The 24929-nt window shown below is 43.0% G+C and overlaps 1 protein-coding gene across 1 annotated transcript in view; it reads right to left on the bottom strand.

Moving 5' to 3' along the window:
* Positions 1–4335: 4335 nt before the first annotated feature.
* The window catches only part of PFKFB3 (6-phosphofructo-2-kinase/fructose-2,6-biphosphatase 3), a 38116-nt gene continuing 17522 nt past the window's right edge, over positions 4336–24929 (bottom strand). The window contains 16 exon segments of the mRNA XM_070754453.1: positions 4336–5944; positions 7345–7367; positions 11287–11463; positions 13385–13449; positions 15821–15883; positions 16800–16929; positions 17188–17292; positions 20516–20662; positions 21089–21123; positions 21126–21179; positions 21182–21294; positions 22593–22614; positions 22617–22667; positions 22670–22715; positions 24271–24327; positions 24802–24876. Coding sequence (XP_070610554.1) covers positions 5938–5944; positions 7345–7367; positions 11287–11463; positions 13385–13449; positions 15821–15883; positions 16800–16929; positions 17188–17292; positions 20516–20662; positions 21089–21123; positions 21126–21179; positions 21182–21294; positions 22593–22614; positions 22617–22667; positions 22670–22715; positions 24271–24327; positions 24802–24876 — 1170 coding nt within the window. The 3' untranslated portion in view covers positions 4336–5937.

The raw sequence follows: 24929 nt of genomic DNA on the forward strand, positions 1-24929 counted from the left end.
AAACATAAAATGGAAACGGCCCAGGGGAATCAATTCCCCCATGCCTGACAGCAGAGGTGGGTTTTAAGGAGTTTGCGAAAGGCAAGGAGGGTGGGGGCAATCCTAATCTCCGGGGGGAGTTGATTCCAGAGAGTCGGGGCCACAACAGAGAAGGCTCTTCTCCTGGGTCCCGTCGGATGACATTGTTTTGTCGACGGGACCCGGAAAAGGCCAACTCTGTGGTACCTAACCGGTCGCTGGGATTCATGCGGCAGAAGGCGATCCCGGAGATATTCTAGTCTGATGCCATGAAGGGCTTTATAGGTCATAACCAACACTTTGAATTGTGACCGGAAACTGATCGGCAACCAATGCAGACTGCGGAGTGTTGGTGTAACATGGGCATATCTAGAGAAGCCCATGATTGCTCTCGCAGCTGCATTCTGCACGATCTGAAGTTTCTGAACACTCTTCAAAGGTAGCCCCATGTAGAGAGCATTACAGTAGCCAAACCTCGAGGTGATGAGGGAATGAGTGACTGTGAGCAGTGACTCCCGGTCCAGGTAATGGACTGCTGCCCCCATGGGTGGGTGGAAATGCAGTGGGGCTAGTAAGTTTATGCACTATTTATTGAATACTTAATAGTTTTTCTAAAAATTGTTCTTCCTTCTCTAGTACCTTAGTATGATCCTATAAAAGTTCATTTCTAGATAATGATTAAAATGGGTAAAAACATACTATTTAATTATTTCCTATTTTAAAAGTAATGAAGGATCATACTAAGGTACACAGTGTAAAGCAGTATATAAGTGCTATTGCTATTGTGTTTGTTGCAGGCCTTACATTGTATGTTGTGGAATTACTCCTGTTTTTCGTTTAATATTTCTGGGCTCACTGGGTCATTTGCTCTGCTTAGCTTTTCTGGAAAATCCGAGTTATAAAGCATGCTTGCTTTTAAAATCCAGCTTTCATCAGCAAAGGTTTATACAGAACAAAGATGCTCCTATTTTGGAAGATTATCGAAAATATCTCTGAAGGACTCTTTGTCCTGCCAAAAAAAACCCTTGAGATGAAAGCTTGGTAATCAAGCTGTAAGCAAAGAGTTGGGATTTATTTGCTGATGACTCTAAAGTGTGCAAAAGGGTTGATATTCCTGGAGATGTCTGTAATATGGTAAATGATTTAGCATTACTAGATAAATGGTCAAAGCAATGGAAACTGCAGTTTAATGTTTCCAAATGTAAAATAATGCACTTGGGGAAAAGGAATCCTCAATCTGAGTATTGCATTGGCAGTTCTGTGTTAGCAAAAACTTCAGAAGAGAAGGATTTAAGGGTAGTCATTTATGACAGTCTCCAAATGGGTGAGCAGTGTGGTCGGGCGATAGGAAAAGCAAGTAGGATGCTTGGCTGCATAGCTAGAGGCATAACAAGCAGGAAGAGGGAGATTGTGATCCCACTATATAGAGCGCTGGTGAGACCACATTTGGAATGTTGTGTTCAATTCTGGAGACCTCACCTACAAAAAGAGATTGACAAAATTGAACGGGTCCAAAGACGGGCTACAAGAATGGTGGAAGGTCCTAAGCATAAAACCTATCAGGAAAGACTTAATGAACTCAATCTGTATAGTCTGGAGGACCGAAGGAAAAGGGGGGACATGATCAAAACATTTAAATATGTTAAAGGGTTAAATAAGGTTCAGGATGGAAGTGTTTTTAATAGGAATGTGAACACCAGAACAAGGGGACACAATCTGAAGTTAGTTGGGGGAAAGATCAAAAGCAATGTGAGAAAATATTATTTGACTGAAAGAGTAGATCCTTGGAACCAACTTCCAGCAGACGTAGTTGGTAAATCTACAGTAACTGAATTTAAACATGCCTGGGATAAACATATATCCATCCTAAGATAAAATACAGGAAATAGTCTAAGGGCATACTAGATGGACCATGAGGTCTTTTTCTGCCATCAATCTTCTATGATTCTATGAGTACCCCAAGGTCTTTGACAGAGTGAGGGTCGTCTACAAGTTCATTTCCTTCAAGTATATATTTAGCATTCTGATTCTTTTTACCAATGTGTAAGACAGAGTTTGAAGAACAAAAAAATTCAATTCTGAACTTGGGATTTTAATTGGTCCAGCAATTGCAAAATATACAAATTTCCAAAAAGGGCAGACCTGTTTTATAAGCTGCGCTGCTCTTTACCTTCAGGAATGAGGGGGAAGAGATTTAAAAATCATCCCGTATAATTTCAATACAAAATGTATGAGGTTCGGAAAATTGGGGTGGGGGGCTCCATGGTTCTGCGAGATAAAATAAATTGCCTCTTGCTCTTGCAAATGATTAAAAGGAAATCTAACTTCAAGTTTTGGGAAAGCCTGACCCAAGGAACAACTCTTGCTAGGATTTTTAAAACGGCATTTAAATGGGATTTCCGTGCCATGGGGCATTCTCCACTTCCCACACACCCTGCAACCACAAACACACAATAATATGGTCATTAACAGCCTTTAAGCTTTCGCACTTATTTCAAAAGGAAAAATCCCATTTCGTTCTGAGATATCTGTGTTTCAAAGAGGTGGGAGACATCCTTATTGTTTCCTTATTCTCTTTCAAGGTGGGCAGCATTTGTAAGAAAACAATTGGCCTAAAACCTTTATTGCAAAATGCAATTTGTCCCAGGAGGAGGGGGAGAGAGGACATAATGGTTTGTGGCACCCATTTGCTCTATTTTGCTCCTGGCAGAATTTCAAAAGGAAATATTTAACCACAGAATTTCAAAAGGAAATATTTGAAGGTGGGAAATGAGGCCATTTGCACCTAGGTAAGAGTTTTGTTTTTGTTTTTAAAAAGATCAATTTACATGTTCAGGCACATCTGAAGCCCTGAAAACATTCAAAATTTTAAAAACAAACAAAATTAAAAGAAGTTAATCTTAACAAGCAGAAAAAGCTTTTCATTTGCACCAGGAGCGAGGGACCGATGGCTCATTTATGACTAGTGGACTTCAATTCCCAGAATTCCTGAGCCAGCCATGCATGGAGTTAAAGTCCCCAAGTCTTAAAGCAAAGCTGGCTGAAGAATTCTGGGAGGTTTATTATTATTATTATTATTATTATTATTATTATTATTATTATTATTATTATTTATTGGATTTGTATGCCACCCCTCTCCGTAGACTCGGGGTGGCTAACAACAATAGTAGAAAACATCATGTAAATCCAATACTAAAAACTAATACTAAAACAATTAAAAAACCCTTATTTGTAAAACCAAACATACATACAAAGAAACATACCATGCATAAATTGTAAAGGCCTAGGGGGAAAGAATATCTTAGTTCCCCCATGCCTGACGGCAGAGGTGGGTTTTAAGGAGCTTACGAAAGGCGAGGAGGGTGGGGGCAATTCTAATCTCCAGGGGGAGTTGGTTCCAGAGAAGGCTCTTCCCCAGGGGCCCGCCAAGCGACATTGTTTAGTTGACGGGACTCGGAGAAGACCCACTCTGTCCAAATAGGGCCACAACTGGTGCACCAGGCGAACCTGGGCGAACGCCCCCCTCGCCACAGCTGAAAGATGTTTCTCTAATGTGGATCAAGGAGGATGCCCAAGTTGCGAACCCTCTCTGAGGGGGTCAATAATTCCCCCCCCCCCGGGTGATGGACGGACAGATGGAATTGTCCTTGGGAGGCAAAAGTCCGTCTTATCAGGGTTGAGTTTGAGTCTGTTGACACCCATCCAGGCCCCAACAGCCTCCAGACACCGGCACATCACTTCCACTGCTTCATTGACTGGACATGGGGTGAAGTTGAAGTCCACCAGTCATAAAGGAGCCATCGGTCCCTACCTCCCATCTACATGGAGTCTTACTGTACACATATAAATCATCTCAGATCAGTAAGTCAACACTTAGGCCTTGGGTTAAACAATCCTTTATTTGGAAAATAAAATCACCTTTATTACCCTGCAACCGTCCGCCTTGGGACCTCATTCTTGCCCATTAGTTTTTCCAGTTCCTATCGTATCCTGGAAAGTTTTTCCAGGGCCACTTTGGCAAGAACAGTTCAGTCTTAAAAGAGGGCCTGCGTTCGAAACCAGACCCACTATTGCATTTTGACAATCACACATCCTCCTCCTGTCGACATCAGCTTGAGACGAAATGCCTGGCGGCCTAAAATTTGCTCGAAGGACATCCAAGTTCCTAATTACATTCAAGTATTTTAGTTGGTTTTTAAAAAAAATTTAAAAGAGTTCATTTTATTTGAGGCCGCCGTCGATTGAGGACTGCGAAATCGAGCGGCACCTGGTAAACGGGAGAACGAACGGCTGAGAAATCACGAGGATAAACTCTGGTTATAAAAGGAAAGCAAGTTTATTACTCAGATGCCCTTTAAAAACTAACAAAAACGATCATTTAAAAAATAACACTCTACTACTACTAAGAATAGTTATTTCAACATGTAAAAAAAAAGAGGGGTGGGGTATCCCTGGAGGCCCATAATAAATCGATCCACCTGAATGAAACTAACCGTAAACTTTGCTCCTAACATGCTATTCTAACGCGTTGGGCTACATCAGCTGTTTGTGATTTTTTTTACTAGCGACACAATAGGACAAAACTGTAGCCCTGGGAACTTCTCCATTTCCTCGATATGAAAACCTATGGATTTATGCTGGACACACGGTGGAGTCTCAAACCTGAAGGGTCGAGAAACAGTTTCCAGTGGCTAAAAACAAGAGCGGGAAGCTGGGAAAACAGCCTTGTAAATGTGCAGAAATCTACCAGAGAGGCTCATTCATGTCGGTCGATAGGAACATACCCTGTTTGCACCATTAAGATGCTTATTATAACACAAAGATGCATCTTACGACTTCGCTGGTCTCCAAATAGACCTTCCCACAAACCAGACGCACACACACACACAAAGCAGGGGAAAAAGCAAGGTGGAGAACTACATACCCCAGGTCTGAAATGGTGACCAGTTAAGAGGACTCTTAACACCAGACTTTTTTAAAAAAAAAATGAGCTTGAGTGGGAAGTCTCCCACCCACCTTAGAAAAGAAGCCAAATGCAAAGTGTCATGTCCCATCATTCGCGCACACACACTCGTACACACACAAATATCCCCAAAATAGGGTCAAGACCCCGTGGAGACGTGGATTTGGGGGGAAGGATCTTTTTATGCACCCCTAGGAAGAGATGAGAGCCTCTCGCTTAACAAAGTGCGGTTCGTGCGATTTAGCTTGTGGAAATAAAACACAACCCTTTCACAATTGGGGAAGGGGGGGGTCGGCCTCTATCTCTCTTTCTCTGCCAGCAACTGATCATCCCTCTCTCAGATCAGTTTGCAAAGGCAGCTAAAATTCAGGCAGAATTCTCAGGTGGAAACAAAGAAATGGGACAGACTGGTGAACGTTAACCACTTTTTTTCACCTCCCCTTTCGCCTCTGTCTTAGCTACAAAGCCCGCCTAGGCTGACCCTAATTCTTTATCTTAAGAGTGGCTGTGATCTTCTGCAAGGCAAGCTTGTTACAACAACAACAGAATAACAACCACCAACACAGGCTGGATGTATGGTGTGTAACAGGAGCACTTTGGTGCTTGCTGGAGTCTAATTGGAGTAGACGGGGAAGGGAAAAACCCCAGCTTTTAAAATCAGGTTCAGATCCACAGTTTATATGCTGATGAAGTAAGTCTCTTTCTTTTCCTTTATTTTTTTCTTCTCTCTCTCTCTCTTTCTCTCTCTCTCTCTGGTGCTTTCTCCTTCCGCCGCTCCGTTTTCTTAAGTCCAAGAAGGCCAGCGATCGAGATCATCAACAAATCAACTAGAGTCCGAACGGAGATGTTGTGGAGCAGACTGCAAAGTTTCGGAGATGAATGATGGCACGACGCTCGGCTTCCACCCGCGGTTCCCCGGCGAAAAAAAATATTTCAAGGTTGAGTGTGTGGAAGGTTCAAGTTCTGTTGACAAAGGATGCAAAAAGAGAGGAGATCAACGTAAGATGGAGGCATTTGGGTTTGGAGAAAGCGCAGGAGGAGCAGTTGAACTAGGAAAAAACATGCAGAAGGCACAGCCGCCGTAAGAAAAATTATCTAGAGGGGACACACGGGAGGTGGGACAAAGCCAAGGAGAAAAAGGTTGTTAGATGTGCATGCGAGGTTCTCTGCACCAAAGGTTATAGGGTTTCCACTGGTTTCTTGGACTGAATTCTACAAAACAGTCAAAACCATCTCCTCCGATCTGCAGACAATTTGCCTTTGAAGCTTCCTGCCTACTGACATAAAAACTGATGATGTTACCTAGCTTGGTTAGTGAAACCGTCTGCAAGAAAGCCAGCAAGGTTAGAGAGCACCAAGGATCCCACAGTTCAACCCTGAGAGTAGGGGAGGGGAGGGGAGGAGGAAGGAGAGGGGTGATGGAGAAGGGGAAGGAAACAGGAAGGGGAGGAAAAGAAAGGAGAGAGGAGATGGAGAAGACAAGGGAAAGGGGAAGGAGAGGGAGAAGGGGAGAGAAGAGAGGAGGAGGAGGGGAGCTAAAAGGGGAGGGAAGAGTAGGGGGAAGGAAAGAGAGAGCTGATGGAGAAGGGGAAGGAAACGGAAAGGGGAGGAAAGGTAAGGAGAGCAGAGGGAGAAGGCAAGGGAAAATAGGAGGGGAGGAAAGAGAGAGGAGGGGAAGGAAAGAGAGAGGTGATGGAGAAGGGGAAGGAAACAGGAAGGGTAGGAAAGGGAAGGAGAGAGGAGATGGAGAAGACAAGGGAAAGGGGGAGGAAAGGGAGAAGGGGAGAGGAGAGAGGGAGGGGAGAAGAGAGAGAGAGGAGGGGAGACGGGGATGGAAAGAGACAGGTGATGGAGAAGGGGAGGAAAGGGAAGGAGAGCAGAGGGAGAAGGCAAGAGAAAAGGGGAGGGAAGAAAAGGGAGAAAGGAGAGAGGGGAGAGGAGGAGGAGGGAAAGGGGGAGGAGAGGAGAGGGAGAAGGAGAAAGGAGGGGAGAGGAGTGGGGAGGGAAGGAAAGAAACCCAAAACCTGTTGTTTCGATACAAAGAAGTGAAGCTGGTCCAAATGCCACACAAAATGCCACACAAAACAACAAACCGGGGGGGGGGGGGCGTGAAGCTGAAAGACCCACACTTGTATTTCAGTACAAGAACAAAGACAAGGAGGTGATGAAAAAAGATGGCCATCTGTAATGGGTGGGAGAGAAAAAAAATCAAAAGCATGGATTCTTGGCAGCAAAACCAAAAGTCACCATACGAGAGCGGCATATAAATGTAATAAATGAGTAAAAAAAACAAAGACACAGCCAGCCAGGCAACAAAGAAACAAGTTAAACCAACACCACCAACACTAAGAAAATTTACTTACAGGCAAGCCTTCCCCAGTAATGGCTGTAGAGAGACAAAAAAGAAAAGAGAGAAGAAAGAAAATGAAGGGGAGGAAATCAGTGAAGGCGCATGAAAGCTTAGCAATCAGAAAATGGCAGCCCAGAGACGGAAAGCAATGGGTGGAAGCAGATAAAATCAAAGAGACATGAAGCAGTTGCTTCAGCATCAACCTTCGTGGTTAGAGAAGAAGCACCAAAAGAAAAGAAAAACCAGCAACTAGGAGTCTTTTCAAACAAGGGCTGCTAATTGAGATCGTTTCAGACTTCTTTATCAGAACAGCCTTTCTCAACGTCGGCCATTTTAAGTGGAGTGGACTTCAACTCCCAGAATTCCTCAGCCAGTATGGCTGGCTAAGGGATTCTGGGAGTTGAAGTCCACCCCTCATGAAATGGCCCAAGATTCAAAACACTGCAGTTTAGAATGAAGCCAGGCCGGTTGTATTACTCACTATCTGGCAGAAACACACACAAAAAAAAATGTTCTAACCTTTCCCATTAAAAAAAGAAAGAAAGAAAGAATGGGTCACTTTGGCCCTCTAAAATAACCTTGGGACAGAGATTACAAACCCAACAGACAAAACATTTGCAGACTTTCTCCAGGCTGAAGGCCACAGGGGCCACTCCCTGGCAGTCGAATGCAAAAATGTCCCTTTCTTTATTTTTTATTGTATAAAACACAGAAGGCCACGTTTTGGATTGAGATGCCCTCTATTTGGTGGTCTCTAAAGAGCCTGTCCCCCCCTCAAAAAATAAAATGAGCAAATGATTTGAGAAGGGGCCCTTGGTACGCTGAGCTTGGTTGTTTTATGGCGGACATTTTATTACCCAAGTAGATAACATCATCAGCGCTAGAAGTCACATTTAGTAGTGGGGTGCTACCGGTGCGGTACGGAACTGCGCACCCAGTAGTGGCCACCAGATTGCGCAATTTGCACGCGACCGCTAATGGCGCCAGTCTTATGGGTGTCCCCATCTTTTTTCTTCATTTTTTTGGGTATTTTTTGCTTCTGTGCATGCGCAGAAGCAAAATCTCAGGAGGGGACGTACACGGGAGAGAGATTTCAGCAATTTTTTGCTGAAATCTCGCACACACGCACGTCCCTTCACAAGATTTTGGTACATCGCGCGCACAGCATGAAGGTAGCAGCGGTAAAAGTAATCCGCTCCTTGTCACACGCCATACTAACACTGATGATGTTACCTCATTGGGTCACAAAACGTCTGCAGGAAAACTGGGATAAACATAGATCCATCCTAAGATAAAATACAGGAAACAGTATAAGGGCAGACTAGATGGACCATGAGGTCTTTTTCTGCCGTCAATCATCTATGTTTCTATATTTCTAAAACCATCAAGGTCGGAGAACACCAAGGACTCCTCATTTCAACTCTGAGCTACAAATATTTTCCTCAAGAGGTAACTGATCCGATGCCCTTGAAATGCTTTAGTTCCTAATCGGGTGTTTTTGAGAACGGTTAGTGGAGACCGTAATCAACTTAAAAGCACGGACGGATTGAAAATCAAAGTGCAAACCAAACCAACATTCTTCAACGCATGTTCAACAAAACATTCAAGGCAAAAAAAAAAAAAGCCTCTCTGGGATTATAGGTAGTCCTCGACTTCCAACTACAGTGGCACCTCTACCTAAGAACGGCTCTACTTATGAACTTTTCTAGATAAAGAACCAGGTATTCAAGATTTTTTTGCCTCTTCTCAAGAATCATTTTCGCAAGCCTCTCAAACTGTAACCGGAAAAGGCAGAGAGAAGCCTCCATGGGACCCCTCTATGAATCTCTTGGGAGGAAACAGGGCCGGAAAAGGCGGGGAGAACCCTCCGTGGGACCTCTCTAGGAATCTCCTGGGAGGAAACAGGGCCGGAAAAGGCGGAGAGAAGCCTCCCTGGGACCTCTCTAGGAATCTCCTGGGAGGAAATAAGGCCGGAAAAGGCCAGGAGAAGCCTCCGTGGGGCCTCTCTAGGAATCTCCTGGGAGGAAACAGGGCCTCCACCCTCCCTGTGGTTTCCCCAATCGCGCACATTATTTGCTTTTACATTTATTCCTATGGGAAAAATTGCTTCTTCTTACAAACCTTTCTACTTAAGAACCTGGTCATGGGACGAATTAAGTTCGTACGTAGAGGTACCACTGTATTTGTTTACAACAAATAAAAAAGAGACTTATAACCGGTCCTTACACTTACAAATAGCAGCATTCCTGTCATGTGATCAAATTTGAAGTGCTTCATAATTAGCACGTAATTAAACTCCCCTCCTGATTTGCTTAACGACTGCCTGATTTGTTTAACGACCGTAATACCACGGCTCAACAACGGCAGTGATCGGCTTAACTGCGGCAAAAAGGATTGCAAAATCAGGCACGATGGAACCCTAAAGTCATCGCCTTGCTTAGCAACCGAAATTCCGGTCGCCCATTGAGGTTGTAAGTCGAGGACCATCTATATTCGGAATGTAAGCAATTTCCGTGACAACTTGAGGCCTTTCCCAATTGTGATTAAAACCACTCACAACCTCAAACACGCTCAAGCAAGTTAGTTAGTTAGGTTAGCTTAGCCAAAAATATTTGAACCAAGAGAAGGTCAGTGAAGAGAGTCCTGGGCTCGTCGAAAAAAATATTAAGCAAGACCAAGCATGGCTTCCTAAGATGTCACACGAACAGGGGGGTCAGTCGTGTTGGAAGCAGAGATGGGCTGCTGTTGGAACGGCTAATTGTGAGCAACTCTGGAGCGCGAGTGCAGGATCGAGCGCAATTTCGCTTCCCGCACCTGTGCAGGTAGCAAAATCTCACACAGAGAAGCGCGTGCCGGCAATTCCTGCGGAGAAGCAAAAAACCTCATTGATACGCACCGGAGCGAGATTTTGCTACCTACACAGCAATGAAGGGCTCCATTTTTTTTTACTATCACACTGTGGGCCTGGCTTATTTTGTGGGTGTGGCTTGCTGACTATGTGACCAGGAAGGAGTGGCTTGACAATCATGTGACCAGGGGGTTGACTTAAAAAGTCATGTTTAAAAAGTCATGTTAAAGATGGCCAACATGACATCACACATGTCAAGGGTTTGGGCTAGGGTGCCTGGCCTCTCCTCGCCTCAAAGAGAGATATTATTATTATTATTATTATTATTATTATTATTATTATTATTATTATTATTATTATTAGATTTGTATGCCGCCCCTCTCCGTAGACTCGGGGCGGCTCATAGCAATGATAAAACAATACATAATGACAAATCTAATAGTTTCCCTCTCTATTTACTATTACTAAATATCCAAAATATACTATTTAATTCTATATATATATGCCTTATGTGTACATACATATTACACACAGGCACACAAAAATATACATTATCTACTATATAAACTGTATGTGTATGTACACAAACACACACATGGACAGCTCTTCTAAAATTATACACATTCAACCTCATTTAGGAATGCAATAGGAAAAACAAAACAGGTGGGTTTCTTTTAATACAGGGGTTTTACATAGTTCAGATTATATGTGACTTCTTTTTTTATTGCTTTGTATTTATTGCATTGCTATTTATATTATTGTTGTAAGCCGCCCTGAGTCCTTCGGGACTGGGCAGCATAGAAGTCGAATAAATAAATAAATACCCAGAGCCCAGAAGGGGGAAAAAAGAAAAGAAAAATCAACATTTTTTTCCTACCGGTTCTGCGTACCTGACTATACCTGTAGGAGCCTATCACTGCTACGTAGATGCAGGAAGGAATATTGCGCTGGGTCTCACATGCATGCTCTAGAAATGTGGAGCCGCGCGCAATTAGCTGTTTCGACATCAGCCCATCTCTGGCTGGAAGTTACGACACACCATCAGCCATCACCACAAAAACACAACAACAACAGCAACAACAACAAAAAGAGAAGAAAAGAACCAACTTGTCCGGGAAGCTGGACGGGGCCTTCAGGAGATAGGCAGGTATGGACTGGTAAGGCGGCGGAAGCAGCGGCATGTTCCTCAAACCTGTTCATGCGAGGTTTTTTGACGGGTTCTGGACTGGCCAGAGGGACCACGCTATTGCGCCTCATGAGCGCATGAGATCCCTTCTTTGCATCCTAGATCGGAGCGAGAGAAAGAGATAAGAAAAAATAACAACAATAGGGGGAGGAAAGCGATGGAGAAAAACAAGAAGAGAGCTTTTGTAAAATAAATAAATAAATGGGGTCGTGGGTTTGCCGTCGCTCACTCAGACGCAAAAGCAAAATGAGAGAGAATTTTCTCTTTCTTCCAGAGGGTCAGACTAGATGACCTCTGAGGTGACTCCCTAAGCCTGAGGTCCTACAGTTCTAGGAAAGGGGATTTGGGAAGCCCAGAAAGAAACGAGGTTGGGCTAAGGAGTCTACGGAGAGGGGTGGCATACAAATCTAATTAATAATAATAATAATAATAATAATAATAATAATAATAATAATGATGATGATGATGAAGCAGGCGGAGCCAGGCTGAAATCAATGTTCAATTAAACTTTACTATCTTATGTGCGTATATAGAACATCACTGAAACGGAATACGTCTTATGCGTTGTTCAAGTTTATATGCTCATTTATATGCTGTCTATCTTGTGTGTTTTTTCTTTGTGTTGTTTGTTTAAATTGTTTTTCTTTTCTTTCCATTTTTATGTGTAGAAACCTAATAAAGATTATTTTTTTAAAATAAAAAATATAAAAAAAGTTGCTACAAACAAACTCGATGTACTATTGTAAAAACAAATCTCAGTCATATTAAGACTTCCTGTCTTTTGTTGTTTATTTTCTCCCCCTCTCTTGTCATGTATATTCTGTTTGTCCTGTTTTTTAAATTTTATATAATTGATAAAGACTATTTTAAAAAATAAAATAAACTTTACTATCTTTTCCCTACAAAACGTGGGATGGAAACCAGCAACTTTTTGTTACTAGTGAAAACACTTAGCACCTAGCTTCAACAGTGAGATAAGCTGTATATAAATTTTAAAATAAAATAAATAGCTGATGGTATTTGATCGTTGAGAATCGGCTGCTTTCACTGAGGAAGGTACCTGGACAGCAGTCAAGCCACAGAAGATCAAATCTGGCCACTGTCTTATCTTTACTAACATTTTTCAAGCCTTGCATAATATCCAGTTCCTTTTATTTTATACGAAACCCAGTTTAAAGCTTGCCTTTTTCAGCTCAAAATCCCTACACCAGCAAGCTGTTTAATACAGATCATTTTAAAAGGACACAAGCCACAGAAAGAAGCCTTTAATTTAATCACAGCTTATTCCTTATTTAGTGGGCAGTGATAGATTAGACTAGACTAGAGTAAACTAGCACAGTTGGAAGGGACCTTGGAGGTTTTCTAGTCCAACCCCCTGCTTAGGCAGGAAACCCTAAACCATTTCAGACAAATATTTATCTAACACCTTCTTTAAAACCTCCAGTGATGGAGAAGCTATAACTTCAGGAGGAAAACCATTCCACTAGTTAATTATTCTAGGTTCCCAGGATTTTCTCCTTAGTTCTAAGTTGCTTCTCTCCTTGATTAGTTTCCACCCACTGTTTCTTGTTTTACCCTCAGCTGCTTTGGAGAATAGTTTGACTCTCTCTTCTTTGTGGCAACCCCTGCGATATTAGAACGCCGCTATCATGTCTCCCCTGGTCCCTCTTTTCATTAAACTAGCCATGCAACCGTTCTTCATATGTTTTAGCCTCCAGGCCCTTAATTATCTTTGTCGCTCTTCTCTACACTCTTTCTAGAGTCTCAACATCCTTTTTGCATCGTGGCGACCAAAACTGAATGCAGTATTCCAAGTGTGGCTTTACAAAGCCATGATGAGCAACAGGATTGCAAGTAATATTTCCAGCAGTTGGGGGAAAAAACCCAACAAATGAACTGAGAATCTTTTGCAGAGCAAGAATTGGGATCTGAAATTTTGGTGGGCAATATGTGCCTGTGCTATGAGCTCATGAAATATGGGTAGGGGGGAGATACAGAATGGCCCTTAGCAGCACTAACCTCTGGTCTGTCTCGGTGAGTATTCACAGCTTCAACGTTCAGAAAGATGGACTCCACTCGGCAACCTTAGAGAGAGAGGAAAGGAGGTGGCAAGATGTTTAGTATTGGATTGTTACATGCTGTTTTTTGTTACTGTTGTTAGCCTCCCCGAGTCTGCGGAGAGGGGCGGCATACAAATCCAACAAATAAATAAATAAATAATATTATTTAATAATACATATATTGTTTGCGGCCCGAATAGTATTCGCACAGAAATGGAAAGAAAAGACAATACCAAAAGACACTGAGGTATTTAAAAAAATTATAGAATGTGCAGAACTAGACATGATGACTAAACGTTTGAATAATCAAACTGAAACAGAATTTTATAAAATATGGGACAAAGTATATGATTGGTGGAATCTTAAAAATAGAATTAATAATTAAATATATAAGAATATATAACTATTTGAAGAACTATAAGATAGAATGAAATAGTATATAGTATAACTAACTTAGAAGTCTATATCTTTTCTTTTTTTCTGTATTACTAATACTTTGTTTATTCTTTTTCTTTTTGTATAAATACATAATACTTTAAAACATAAAGAAATTTAATTAATAAGTTTAATATTAAAAATATAGAATTAAATTCAATAAGAATGTAATTTACACGTGTGGCATTTCTGCATTGATCTGATAACAGTTAGGGTTTTTTATATTTTATATTTCTGTACTAGTTAGACTTCTACAACAAGCGGAGCAATGGCAACTCCTTAAATGTTTAATGTTGTATGTCTTTGTTTGTCTTTTTGAAAAACAATAAAAATATTTAAATAAATAAATAAACAAGTTATCATTATAGCTGCACTGCTTTAATCCAATTATGAGATCAAAACAGACTCAAATACTTGGGGGAGGGGGTTAAATGTAACTCAATTAAATCAGTTGGGCAATTAATTCTTAAAAGCAACACTGAGCCAGCAGGGGTTCAAACAGCGCCCAGGAAAAGCCTTTTGTCCTTCAGGAACACCAGAGAGAAAAGCAAAGATAATTGAATCAAGTCAAAAAGTATACTGCTAAAATAAATAAATAAAGGTAACACTCAAACAACACAATATAACTCCAAGTAAATGAAACTTCTGTGAAATCAAACTGTCCACTTAGGAAGCAACACTGATTGACAATCAATTTCACATGCTGTTGTGCACATTCAACTTTGTACAGAACAAAGTATTCAACGAGAATGTTTCATTCATTCAGATAAAGGATGTGTTCTTTGAGTGTTCCCTTTATTTTTTTGAGCAGTGTATAATAAAAGCAGCAATGAAAAATAAATAAATTATGGAACAGCCCTAAGAATTTTATGCACAGTTCTGGGATAATAGAGAAACCATGAGGTCTTTTCCTGCCGTTTCTATGTTTCTATAAGTCTAAATGCTGTTGCTATTGTTATAACAATGGTAGTAATTTTTCCCCAAACAAAATGAATAAAATAAATAGGGAGTGAGGCACAGGGCAAATTTTCCTGGGCTAGCCCATCTGTTCTGAATGCAAATAAAGAAAGATAAGGATTACGGGGTATTGATCAGAGGCTTAATACAATCAGGGCTAAATTGATCCTTTTGCATTCTGTGCAACATCTTCAGCTGAGCTGCCTTCAATCTTATCTTAACTTAAAAGGGGGAAGGGAAGGCAGTAAACCCTCAATTGTCTTGCTAAACATAGAAACATAGAAGATTGACAGCAGAAAAAGACCTCATGGTCCATCTCTCCGTAGACTCGGGGCGGCTAATAACAATAACAACACAATATATGACAAATCTAATAATTAAAAATCAGTAAAAACCCCTTATTAAAAGAAAACATACACACAAACATATCATGCATAAACTGTATAGGCCCGGGGGAGATGTCTCAGTTCCCCCATGCCTGGCGGCAGAGGTGGGTTTTAAGAAGTTTACGAAAGACAAGGGGGGTAGGGGCAATCCTAATTTCCGGGGGGAGCTGGTTACAAAGGGTCGGGGCTGCCACAGAGAAGGCTCTTCCCCTGGGTCCCGCCAGACGACATTGTTTAGTCGACGGGACCCGGAGAAGGCCAACTCTGTGGGACCTAACTGGTCGCTGGGATTCGTGGCGGTCCCGGAGATATTCTGGCCCGATGCCATGAAGGGCTTTATACCTGTACCTGTAAACCCCACCAATTTCCATGCATGCCTGCTTTTATTTATTTATTTATTTATTTATTTATTTATTTATTTTATGTTGCCCGCGTTAGTAATGTGGATAATTTGTTAGCATGTTCGATGCCGTAGTCCGGGGCTCTGTAGCAGAGTAAGAAGCGAATTGTGGTATTTAGGGATAAATCACAGACAATAGTTTCAGGCACCAATAACACGCCAAGCCGAGCATGTTGTGTGAGCACAGCCCTTCTCTTACAAAAAATTATTTGCTCACCGTAAGCTACAGGACTCAGTTTCAAGACTGTGTGGAGAGGACATTTCAGATACGGCATTTCTTCTGAAAGGGAAAAGAGAGAGAAAGGATTAAAAGTGATCAGCTGGATTCATGATACTACACCTGGCCACAAAGTAAAACCTGCTTCCACACTCCATTTTAATCCAGCCCTTTAAAAAAAATTGACTCCCAAAATTTAGAACGGTGAATTGGAAATTATGGGAATTGACATTGTCTTGTTTGGGGGTGGCGGGGGGGGGGAATCCTGTTTTTTTCAGGAAACGTCTTCAAAAGAAGAAAAAACAAGGAAGTCCAATTGCCTCCTGAAAAAAACACCTTTGGGACCACAAGACCTGGATGACAAAGAATCTCTAGACTTTTAACTGTACAATTTGTTGTGGTTGGCTAAAGACCAGTTCCTGTAGCTGGGGATTTGGGGAGTGGGAGTCATCTGTTTACAGAAGAAGATGCTTCAGACAGTGAAGCAGAATCAGAGGCAGAGAAAGACAGTGAACAGGAAGAGACAGACAGGGGAATGGGTTCCGCCAGCCCACCAGCTAGAGGTTCCTCGGACTCAGAAGGGGAAGACGTCATGAGTAATCCTATTCTGAATCCCCGTGTGAGGAGGATGTTGGGAAGGCCCGCAAACATAGAAACAAATGATAGAGCACAGCTGTTAAGAGTTAATGACGCTGCTGAAACCCTGATAAAAAAGAGAGGGTAGGAGTGCATTGTGTGGGTGATTATCATTTGCGTTTTGAAGAAATAAACATTGTTGCAGCGTGGTTTCGTTTTGATTTGGATTTCTGTGAACACTCCTGACACTCAAGCAGGAAAGGCTGTGCGGACATGAGTGTGGGGGTGGATGAGGGAAGAGGCAGTTCCCACCCACCTCACAAGGACCACAGAACCCATCCTAAATTCCATTTCTTCCATTCCCGGGCCAGGGACGTTGCACAGAGAGATCGTAGAGACCCACCTGCGCTTTTGTCGAGGAAGTAAGCCAATAGGCAACGCATGACGGCCTGGTGACAAATCACAAGGACATTTTCCTGCCTTTCCAGCTCCATGATTACCGGCTCGAGTCTCTGCACCAGATCTTGATAGGACTGAGAGGGGAGAAGGGTTGGGGAAGGACCAAGAGAAGATGATGAGAAACAGGCTTGCAAGTCAGCACTAATCTAAGCAGAGTTTTCAGAGAGGGGGCGGAATACAAATCTAATAAATAATAATAATAATAATAATAATAATAATAATAATTATTATTATTATTATTATTATTATTATTATTATTATTATTATTGTATTGCTTGGGCATCCATCCCACTCAATGGTTAAAGACACACTTGGTGTGCCAAAATACAAACCTCTCCGGATGGATAGCGGTAATAATATTTGTCTTGGTCACGTAAAGCGAATTCTTCTGGATACTTTTCCTTGATTTCATCGTAAGTCATATCTTCACATACACCCTACAAGGAAAAAAAGAGAGATGATGAAGGAGAAGAAAGAGTAGGAGGAGGAGGAAAAAGAAAGGAGGGGGGGAAGAAAGAAAGGAAGGAAGGAAAGAAAGAAAGAGGAGGAAAAGGAAGAGGAAGGGGAAAGAAGAACAAGAAGAACAAAAGGAAAAAGAAGAAAAACAAGAAGAACAAGAAATAATAATCCACCTTATAGCACTTTCCCCAAATTATGCCAATCTTTACACCAGACTGTGCTCAACAGCCATAAGTCAAAACAAATTTCAACACCTGCTGTATTTTCAGGTCTGGTTGGGGAGTTCTGAGGAGTTGGATGTCCACATGTCTTAAAAGGTTAAAACCTGCCTATCCTGGAGTGTCTCTACCAGTTTGTATAAAAAAAAACAGTCTTTTTCCCTATCTGGACACCGTCTAGTCTACATTTGTGGCCTTCAACTCCTAGAATTCTATATAAATGTTGTGATTCCGTCCGAGGCCCCTCAGGGAACGGCTGATCTTCTGTCGGTTTCCTCCTCAGAGGGGGGGAGATGAGGAACAGGAGGTGCAGGCAGACGAGGAGGAGGAATCCCAGGCTGAGGAAGAGGGGGAACAGCCAGAGGCCCCCGAGAGGGAGCTCTCCCCAGCAAGCAGCCTGGATTCCTTAGAGGAAAATGCACAAGCGATAATCGATCTGCGACAGAGAAGAGCAACACAAAGAAGGGACCAATTGGCTAGGTACTTTCAGCACTAAAGAGGCAACAGCTGGGTTTGGGTGTGGTGCTCTCTGGAAAGGCTAAAAGGCAGACCCACCCTTCCTGGCTTGTGGAGTATTATCTTTGGGAGTCCTGGGACCTGGCTGTGATCTTTGGCGTCTTGGAATTCTGGTTTGTGACTTTGAATACTGAAACCTTGGGGGGGAAAGGTGGGGGTCTTATGCTCTACAGTGGTGGGTGTGCCAGCAAGAAGTTTGCTGTATTGTCTGGACATCAGGACTCTGCTGTAAAGTCTCCTAGCCTGCCTGTTGGGAAGAACAGGTTTTTCTCTGTATTTATTTTTCAAGCTATAAAGTACTTTTGCTTTTACCAGCGTGTCTGGCTGCTTTTTCCAGTTGGTGTTGAGGTCTGGGGGAACCCAGACAGAACAATAAATAGCTTGGTTATTCAGATTAGTTGGCTGGCTGGCTGAGGAATTCTAGAAGTTGAAGGCCATAAAGTCTTAAAAGTTTGCCAGATTTGGCCACCCGTGCTTTGTTGAAACAAATTCCAAACTCTCTTACATTCTCTCAGAATAGAACAGAATAGAATAGAACAGAACATGGAAAGAATAGAATAGAACAGAACAGAACAGAATTCTTTATTGGCCAAGAGCGATTGGACACACAATGAATTTGTCTTGGTGCAGATGCTCTCAGTGTATATAAAAGAAAATATACATTTATCAAGAATCACGAAGTACAACACTTAATGATTATAATAGGGGTCAAATAAGCAATGAAGAAACAATCAATATTAATATAGATCGTAAGGATACAAGCAAGTTACAGTCATAGTCATAAGTGGGAGGAAATGGGTGATAGAAATGATGGGAAAAAACGTGGTAATAGTAGTGCAGACTTAGTAAATAAGTTGACAGTGTGGAGGGAATTATTTGTTTAGCAGAGTGATTGCATTCGGGGGAAAACTGTTCTTGTGTCTAGTTGTCTTGGTGTGCAGTGCTCTATAGCGACATTTTAAGGTTAGGAGTTGATTTATGTCCAGGATGCGACAAATATTTTCACAGCCTTCTTTTTGACTCGTGCAGAATACAGGTCCTCAATGGAAGGCAGGTTGGCAGAAATGGTTTTTTTCTGTAGTTCTTTTCCTTCCAACTTTTATGTAAGAACGTCTTGTCCTCTCTCTCTCTCCAATAAACGGGCTGGCCTTGTGCCCTTGTGTTTCGGCACCTGTCCACCCTGTTCCTATCTTGTGTTAATAGACGTGAGTGGAAACTTAATTGTCACACAGGAAAACGAAGGGGCCCTTTCGCAATAGCAGAAGAATGGTGAGCCATTTCTTCTCAATCCTTCCTTAGAGAACATAGAAACATAGAAGACTGGCGGCAGAAAAAGACCTCCTGGTCCATCTAGTCTGCCCTTATACTATTTTCTGTATTTTATCTTAGGATGGATATACAGTGGTACCTCAAGATACGAACCCCTCGTCTTACGAACAACTCGTGATACGAACCCGGGGTTCAGCAAAATTTTGCCTCTTCTTACGAACTTTTTTCGAGTTACGAACCGGCGTTCGGAGACTGCTGGGAAGCCGCGCGGCTGTTTTAAAAGGTGACAGCCGGACGGCGGGGCTTCCCAGAAGCCTCCCGAACACCGGTTCGTAACTCGAACAAAGTTCGTAAGAAGAGGCAAAATTTTTCTGAACCCCGGGTTCGGTTCGGGAGGTTGCTGGGAAGCCCCCCAGGCCGGCTGCGACCTTTTAAAACAGCCGCCAGCTGTCTCCCGAAGCCGAACGCGGAAGTTCGGCTTTAGCGTTCGGCTTCAGGAGACAGCTGGGAAGCGGCGCAGGTGTTTTAAAAAGTCGCAGCCGGCCTGGGGGGCTTGCCAGCACCCCCCGAACCCCGAACTCGGGTTCGGGGGGGTGCTGGGAAGCCCCCCAGGCCGGCGGTCACCTTTTAAAACAGCCGCACGGCTTCCCAGCAGTCGCCGAAAGCCGTTTTTTTGCGGGGGTTTTTGGTTGCACGGATTAATTGACTTTACATTGTTTCCTATGGGAAACAATGTTTCGTCTTACGAACCTTTTGTCTTACGAACCTCCTCCTTGCACCAATTAAGTTCGTATCATGAGGTATTACTGTATGTTTATCCCAGGCATGTTTAAATTCAGTGACTGTGGATTTATCTACCCCGTCTGCTGAAGTTTGTTCCAAGGATCTACTACTCTTTCAGTAAAATAATATTTTCTCATGTTGCTTTTGATCTTTCCCCCAACTAACTTCAGACTGTGTCCCCTTGTTCTTGTGTTCACTTTCCTATTAAAAACACTTCCCTCCTGGACCTTATTTAACCTTGAACATATTTAAATGTTCTCTATCTCTCCAAAAGAGAACCAGGAGAGGTTCTCTTTTGGAGAGATAGAGAGATGGGAGGGAAGGGATGAAATGATTTTTTCCCCCCCAACAATGCTCTTTGGTTTATTCTGCAATCATCCACCACCATCACCCATGCAAAGAAAGAGGTTCTTACAGCATCGATTTCATTCAAAGCCTTCCATTGCTCATAGGGCAGGTCGAGAGCTTCCGCCGTCTGGATTGTCCTCTTGAGATGGCTGGTCCAGACTCTGAGATCTTTCAGGTTTTGCTCCTTGACAAAATTATTCAGCTCGCTGGCAAACTGGAAAAGAAAGGCGATACAGTGTTCCCTTGATTTCCGCGGGGGATGCTTTCCGAGACTACCCGCGAAAGTTGAATTTCCAGCGAAGTAGAGATGCGGAACTAAATACACCATTTTTGGCTATGGACAATATCACAAGCCTTCCCTTAACACTTTAAACCCCTAAATTACCATTTCCCCTTCCTTAACAACCATTTACTCAGCATTATTACTGGTATTCACCATTGAATAAAACACTTAGTGATCCTGATATTTATACACATAATTATTTATTAACAATAATTATTTTTTTGCAATAATAACGTTGATTGGCCAAGATCTCCCCGTGTGAAGGTCACCCTTCTTCTTTGTGAAGGCGATTCAGGCTTATGCTCCTACCACCACATTCCCAGGCCCGTTTTACGCAGAAGTAAATGACACTCATACCTTCTTGCCTCTGCTGGAGAGCCCCGAGTCGCCCCGATCTTCCCTTTGAGGTTGAATTCGCTCTCGCCGTGCCGACACAAGTAGATAGTCGGGGTTGCACATGGATGTTCATCAGGTAGTAGACAATCCGACTTTGGATGTGGTCCTGGACCCTGTTCACCAGGTACCTTCGGCCGACGTCAATCACTTTGATGAGCGACAACTCTCTAGAGGATGAAAACACACAGGGTGACCATCATAACACGGAATAGCCTCAAAGCCACAGTAGTGAGATCAACTCTTTCAAAGCCCTGATGATGTTACCTAGTGGGGTAATGAAATATATACAAGCAAGCAACCCATCTCAGAGAGCGCCAAGGACCTTAACAGTCCTCCTCTTCCTCCACTACCACCACAAACCACACTCCATGACATTTCAAGGACTGATTGTATGTTCTTTCCTTCCGCGGTGTTGTAACTTTCAATTGTCACTAAATGAATGGAGGTTAACTTATTTATTTTTACATTTTATTTATAATTAAGACTTCTATGCCACCCTTCTTGAAGCGACTCAGGGCAGCGTACAACATAATGAAAAAAGTACGTATGAAGAAATCTAATTATTGTTTAAAGGAATTATTTATAAAATTGTAAAAATCCCCATATGCAGTCATTCCCATTCATTCGATTCGATCCTTCACAACATCGGCTGGAGACAATGTCGTCTCTCATGGCCCCAATGCCAACAGCACAGGTAGGTCTTCAGAGCTCTACAGAAGACCAGGAGGGAAGGGGCAGTACGTATCTCTGGAGTGGAGTTTGTTCCACAGGGCCGGGGCCGCCACAGAGAAGGCTTTTCCCCTAGGCCCCGTCGGACAACATTGTCTGGCTGATGGGACCTGGAGAAGGCCGACTCTTTGCGACCTAACCGGTCACTGGGGTGCATGAGGCAGAAAGGACATGTCCAAAAACATAGAACTAATAACTACAGAATTCAAAACCTTTTACCTTAAATTTCTTCCCTGCGTCTGGCTAATCTTCTGTATCTAGGATTAACCCATTTACTCTGATAAGGAATTATTTTCCATACTAACTTCAGCACCCTGGGTGTGATCTGAATCACTGTCTCTCTCGCTGTCGTTTGTCACCCTCTGTAACCCAGGATTAACTAAGGTCTCCATTCCTTCGTCTTCAGAATCTGACATTTCCTGAGGCTGGCAAAGATCACTCCCAATACTGCTGTCTGGCTCCAAAGGCAGCTGATAACTGCCAGATGGCCCTGGAACCCTCTCTGCCTCGGATGTAGAATCCTCGTTGGAGCCTTTCCCAGCCCCCAGGAGTGACCTATGTTTCTCCCCAGCCTCCTCACTGTCTGAATCTACTACCAGTTCTTCTGGTGAGCTACAACAACTGTACCTTCAGCAGACAAGCACGCATTCACGCTGTCGGCAAACTGGTTTTGAGTTACTTGAATGCAAGTCTGGACCCAGCTAAACCAGAACTAGTTGTCCCAGTGTTTCTTTACCTGTCGTATCCGTCTGGATCAGAGGCTGGTAACTGGATTGATAGCAGCTGATTCTCTTCATGAAATCTTCCATGCATCGGTCGAGTTGCAGTCTCTATAATCTGGGCTGGACAGCTTGACTTCCTAAAAAAAAAAAATAGAAAATGTCCAAAATAATGGTTAAAATATGTCCAAAATGGTTAAAAATAACAACAAGCCCACCGCTACATCAAGCCCAATCTGAGGCAGTGAAGAATGAAATAAATAAAGTGCAGAATGAAATAAATAAAATGTTAAATATTAAGTGGATAATTACAAAAGAAATAGCGATATTAATTAAACAAAGAGAACTAAGAGATTTTAAAGAAACAAAAACTGCAGCATTGGAAAGCGCTCAAGCGGTAGTGGTATTGGGTTGGAAAGAGTCCAAAAAATGGACATTACAGAATTGGTACTGGTACATGGTGGATCACATTCATTTTGAAATCATGGAAATAAGATTAAACAATTTTGATGAAAACAAATTGGAGAAGCTGATGGTACGATGGAATAAGGTGAAAGATTATATGTTGAGTAGAATTTGTGACGAAAATGTGAAAAATAAGCTCCAATCACTCTTTGAATAGTAAACAAATGCAAAATAGAGCTAAGGAAATAAAGAACATAAACTAGTAAATATTTGAACCCCCTAATTGGTGGTGGTGGGTATTGTCAGTCGGGTGATGGGCACATGCAGTGTGCACTGTTTTATGTTTGTTTTATGTTATACAGTGATCCCCCGGTTATTACGTCACCGACCATTGCGAACAGGGTAATTTGCGATTTTTCAACCCGGAAGTCAAAACACCATCTACGCATGCGTGCCCTTTTTTCTATGGGCACGCATGCGTAGATGGCGCCCAGCAGATCAGCTGCTGGACGGCTTCCCTGGGTCTTCCCCCTCTTGCTGGCGGGAGGGCGAGCAGCGGGCATCAGCAAGGAGTTTCCCCACCGCCCACGCAAACTCCTCGCTGCCGCCCGCCCTTCGCCCGCCCACACCGTTCATTCTCGCCGCTTTGGAGCTGAGTCCTGAAGCGAATTCGCTTCAGGACTCACCTCCAAAGCGGCGAGAGCGAGCGCGGACAAGCCGGCATGGGGGGCTTGCCAGCACCCCCCGGACCATCAACCCGGGTTTGGGGGGCTGCTAGGAAGCCCCCCATGCCGGCGGCGACGTTTTAAAACACACGCGCCGCTTTCCAATGAGTCCCGAAGACAAACGTCAAACTTCCGTGTTTGTTTTCGGGACTCATTGGAAAGCGGCGCGTGTGTTTTAAAACGTCCCTGCCGACATGGGGGGCTCGCTAGCACACCCCCCAAACCCGGGTTGGGGGTTCCGGGGGGTGCTAGCGAGCCCCCCATGTCGGCGGGGACGTTTTAAAACATACGCGCCGCCCCCAATCTTCGGCTCCTCGCTAGCGCTGCGGAAGTAAAAACACCATCTGCACATGCGCAGATGGTGTTTTTACTTCCGCAGCGCTACTTCGCGAAAACCCGCTCGTTGCGGGGGGGTCCTGGAACGGAACCCTCGCAACGAGCGGGGATCACTGTATATCAATGTGCAAAACCAATAAAAATATTTTTTTTTAAAAAAGCCCAATCTGAAGGATTTTCTGGGGTCCAGGCAGAATTTGAGACATAGAAAGTTCTCTTTCATATTTACCATGACGTTGCTAGCAACCACAGTCGGGTCGTTGCAGACGGACTCAATGAAGAATACCTGCGGGAAGCAAAAAGACATTAGAATTAAGGCATCTTTCTTTTGCACAGCAGTGGAGAGATGAAGAAGAGGGTGAAAACTTGGGTATGTCTTAGAAACATAGAAGACTGACGGCAGAAAAAGACCTCCTGGTCCATCTAGTCTGCCCTTATACTATTTCTTGTATTTTATCTTAGGATGGATCTATGTTTATCCCAGGCATGTTTAAATTCAGTGACTGTGGATTTACCAACCACGTCTGCTGGAAGTTTGTTCCAAGCATCTACTACTCTTTCAGTGAAATAATATTTTCTCACGTTGCTTCTGATCTTTCCCCAACTAACCTCAGATTGCCTGCAGCATACCAATAGGGAATTGGGCTGGGGAAAGATTTGAGTCTAGGCAACGTGCCGGTTTTGTTCAGAGGGAAGGAACCTGTACAAACAGCAATAGGCCAAGTCTTCCTTAAAACCCCTCACATTTTGGTTCACTCACTTTGAATCCATTTTCTTTGGCAAAATGCAAGACCATGGATCTTCGTTCGTGGGTTGTGTTGGTGGCGTCAAAAACCTGGGAAGATGAAAAAAGGCAAGAAAAATTGGATGAGTTCCCCATCTATCCCC

This window comes from Erythrolamprus reginae, chromosome 6 (assembly GCF_031021105.1).
Source record: "Erythrolamprus reginae isolate rEryReg1 chromosome 6, rEryReg1.hap1, whole genome shotgun sequence".
NCBI lineage: Eukaryota > Metazoa > Chordata > Lepidosauria > Squamata > Dipsadidae > Erythrolamprus > Erythrolamprus reginae.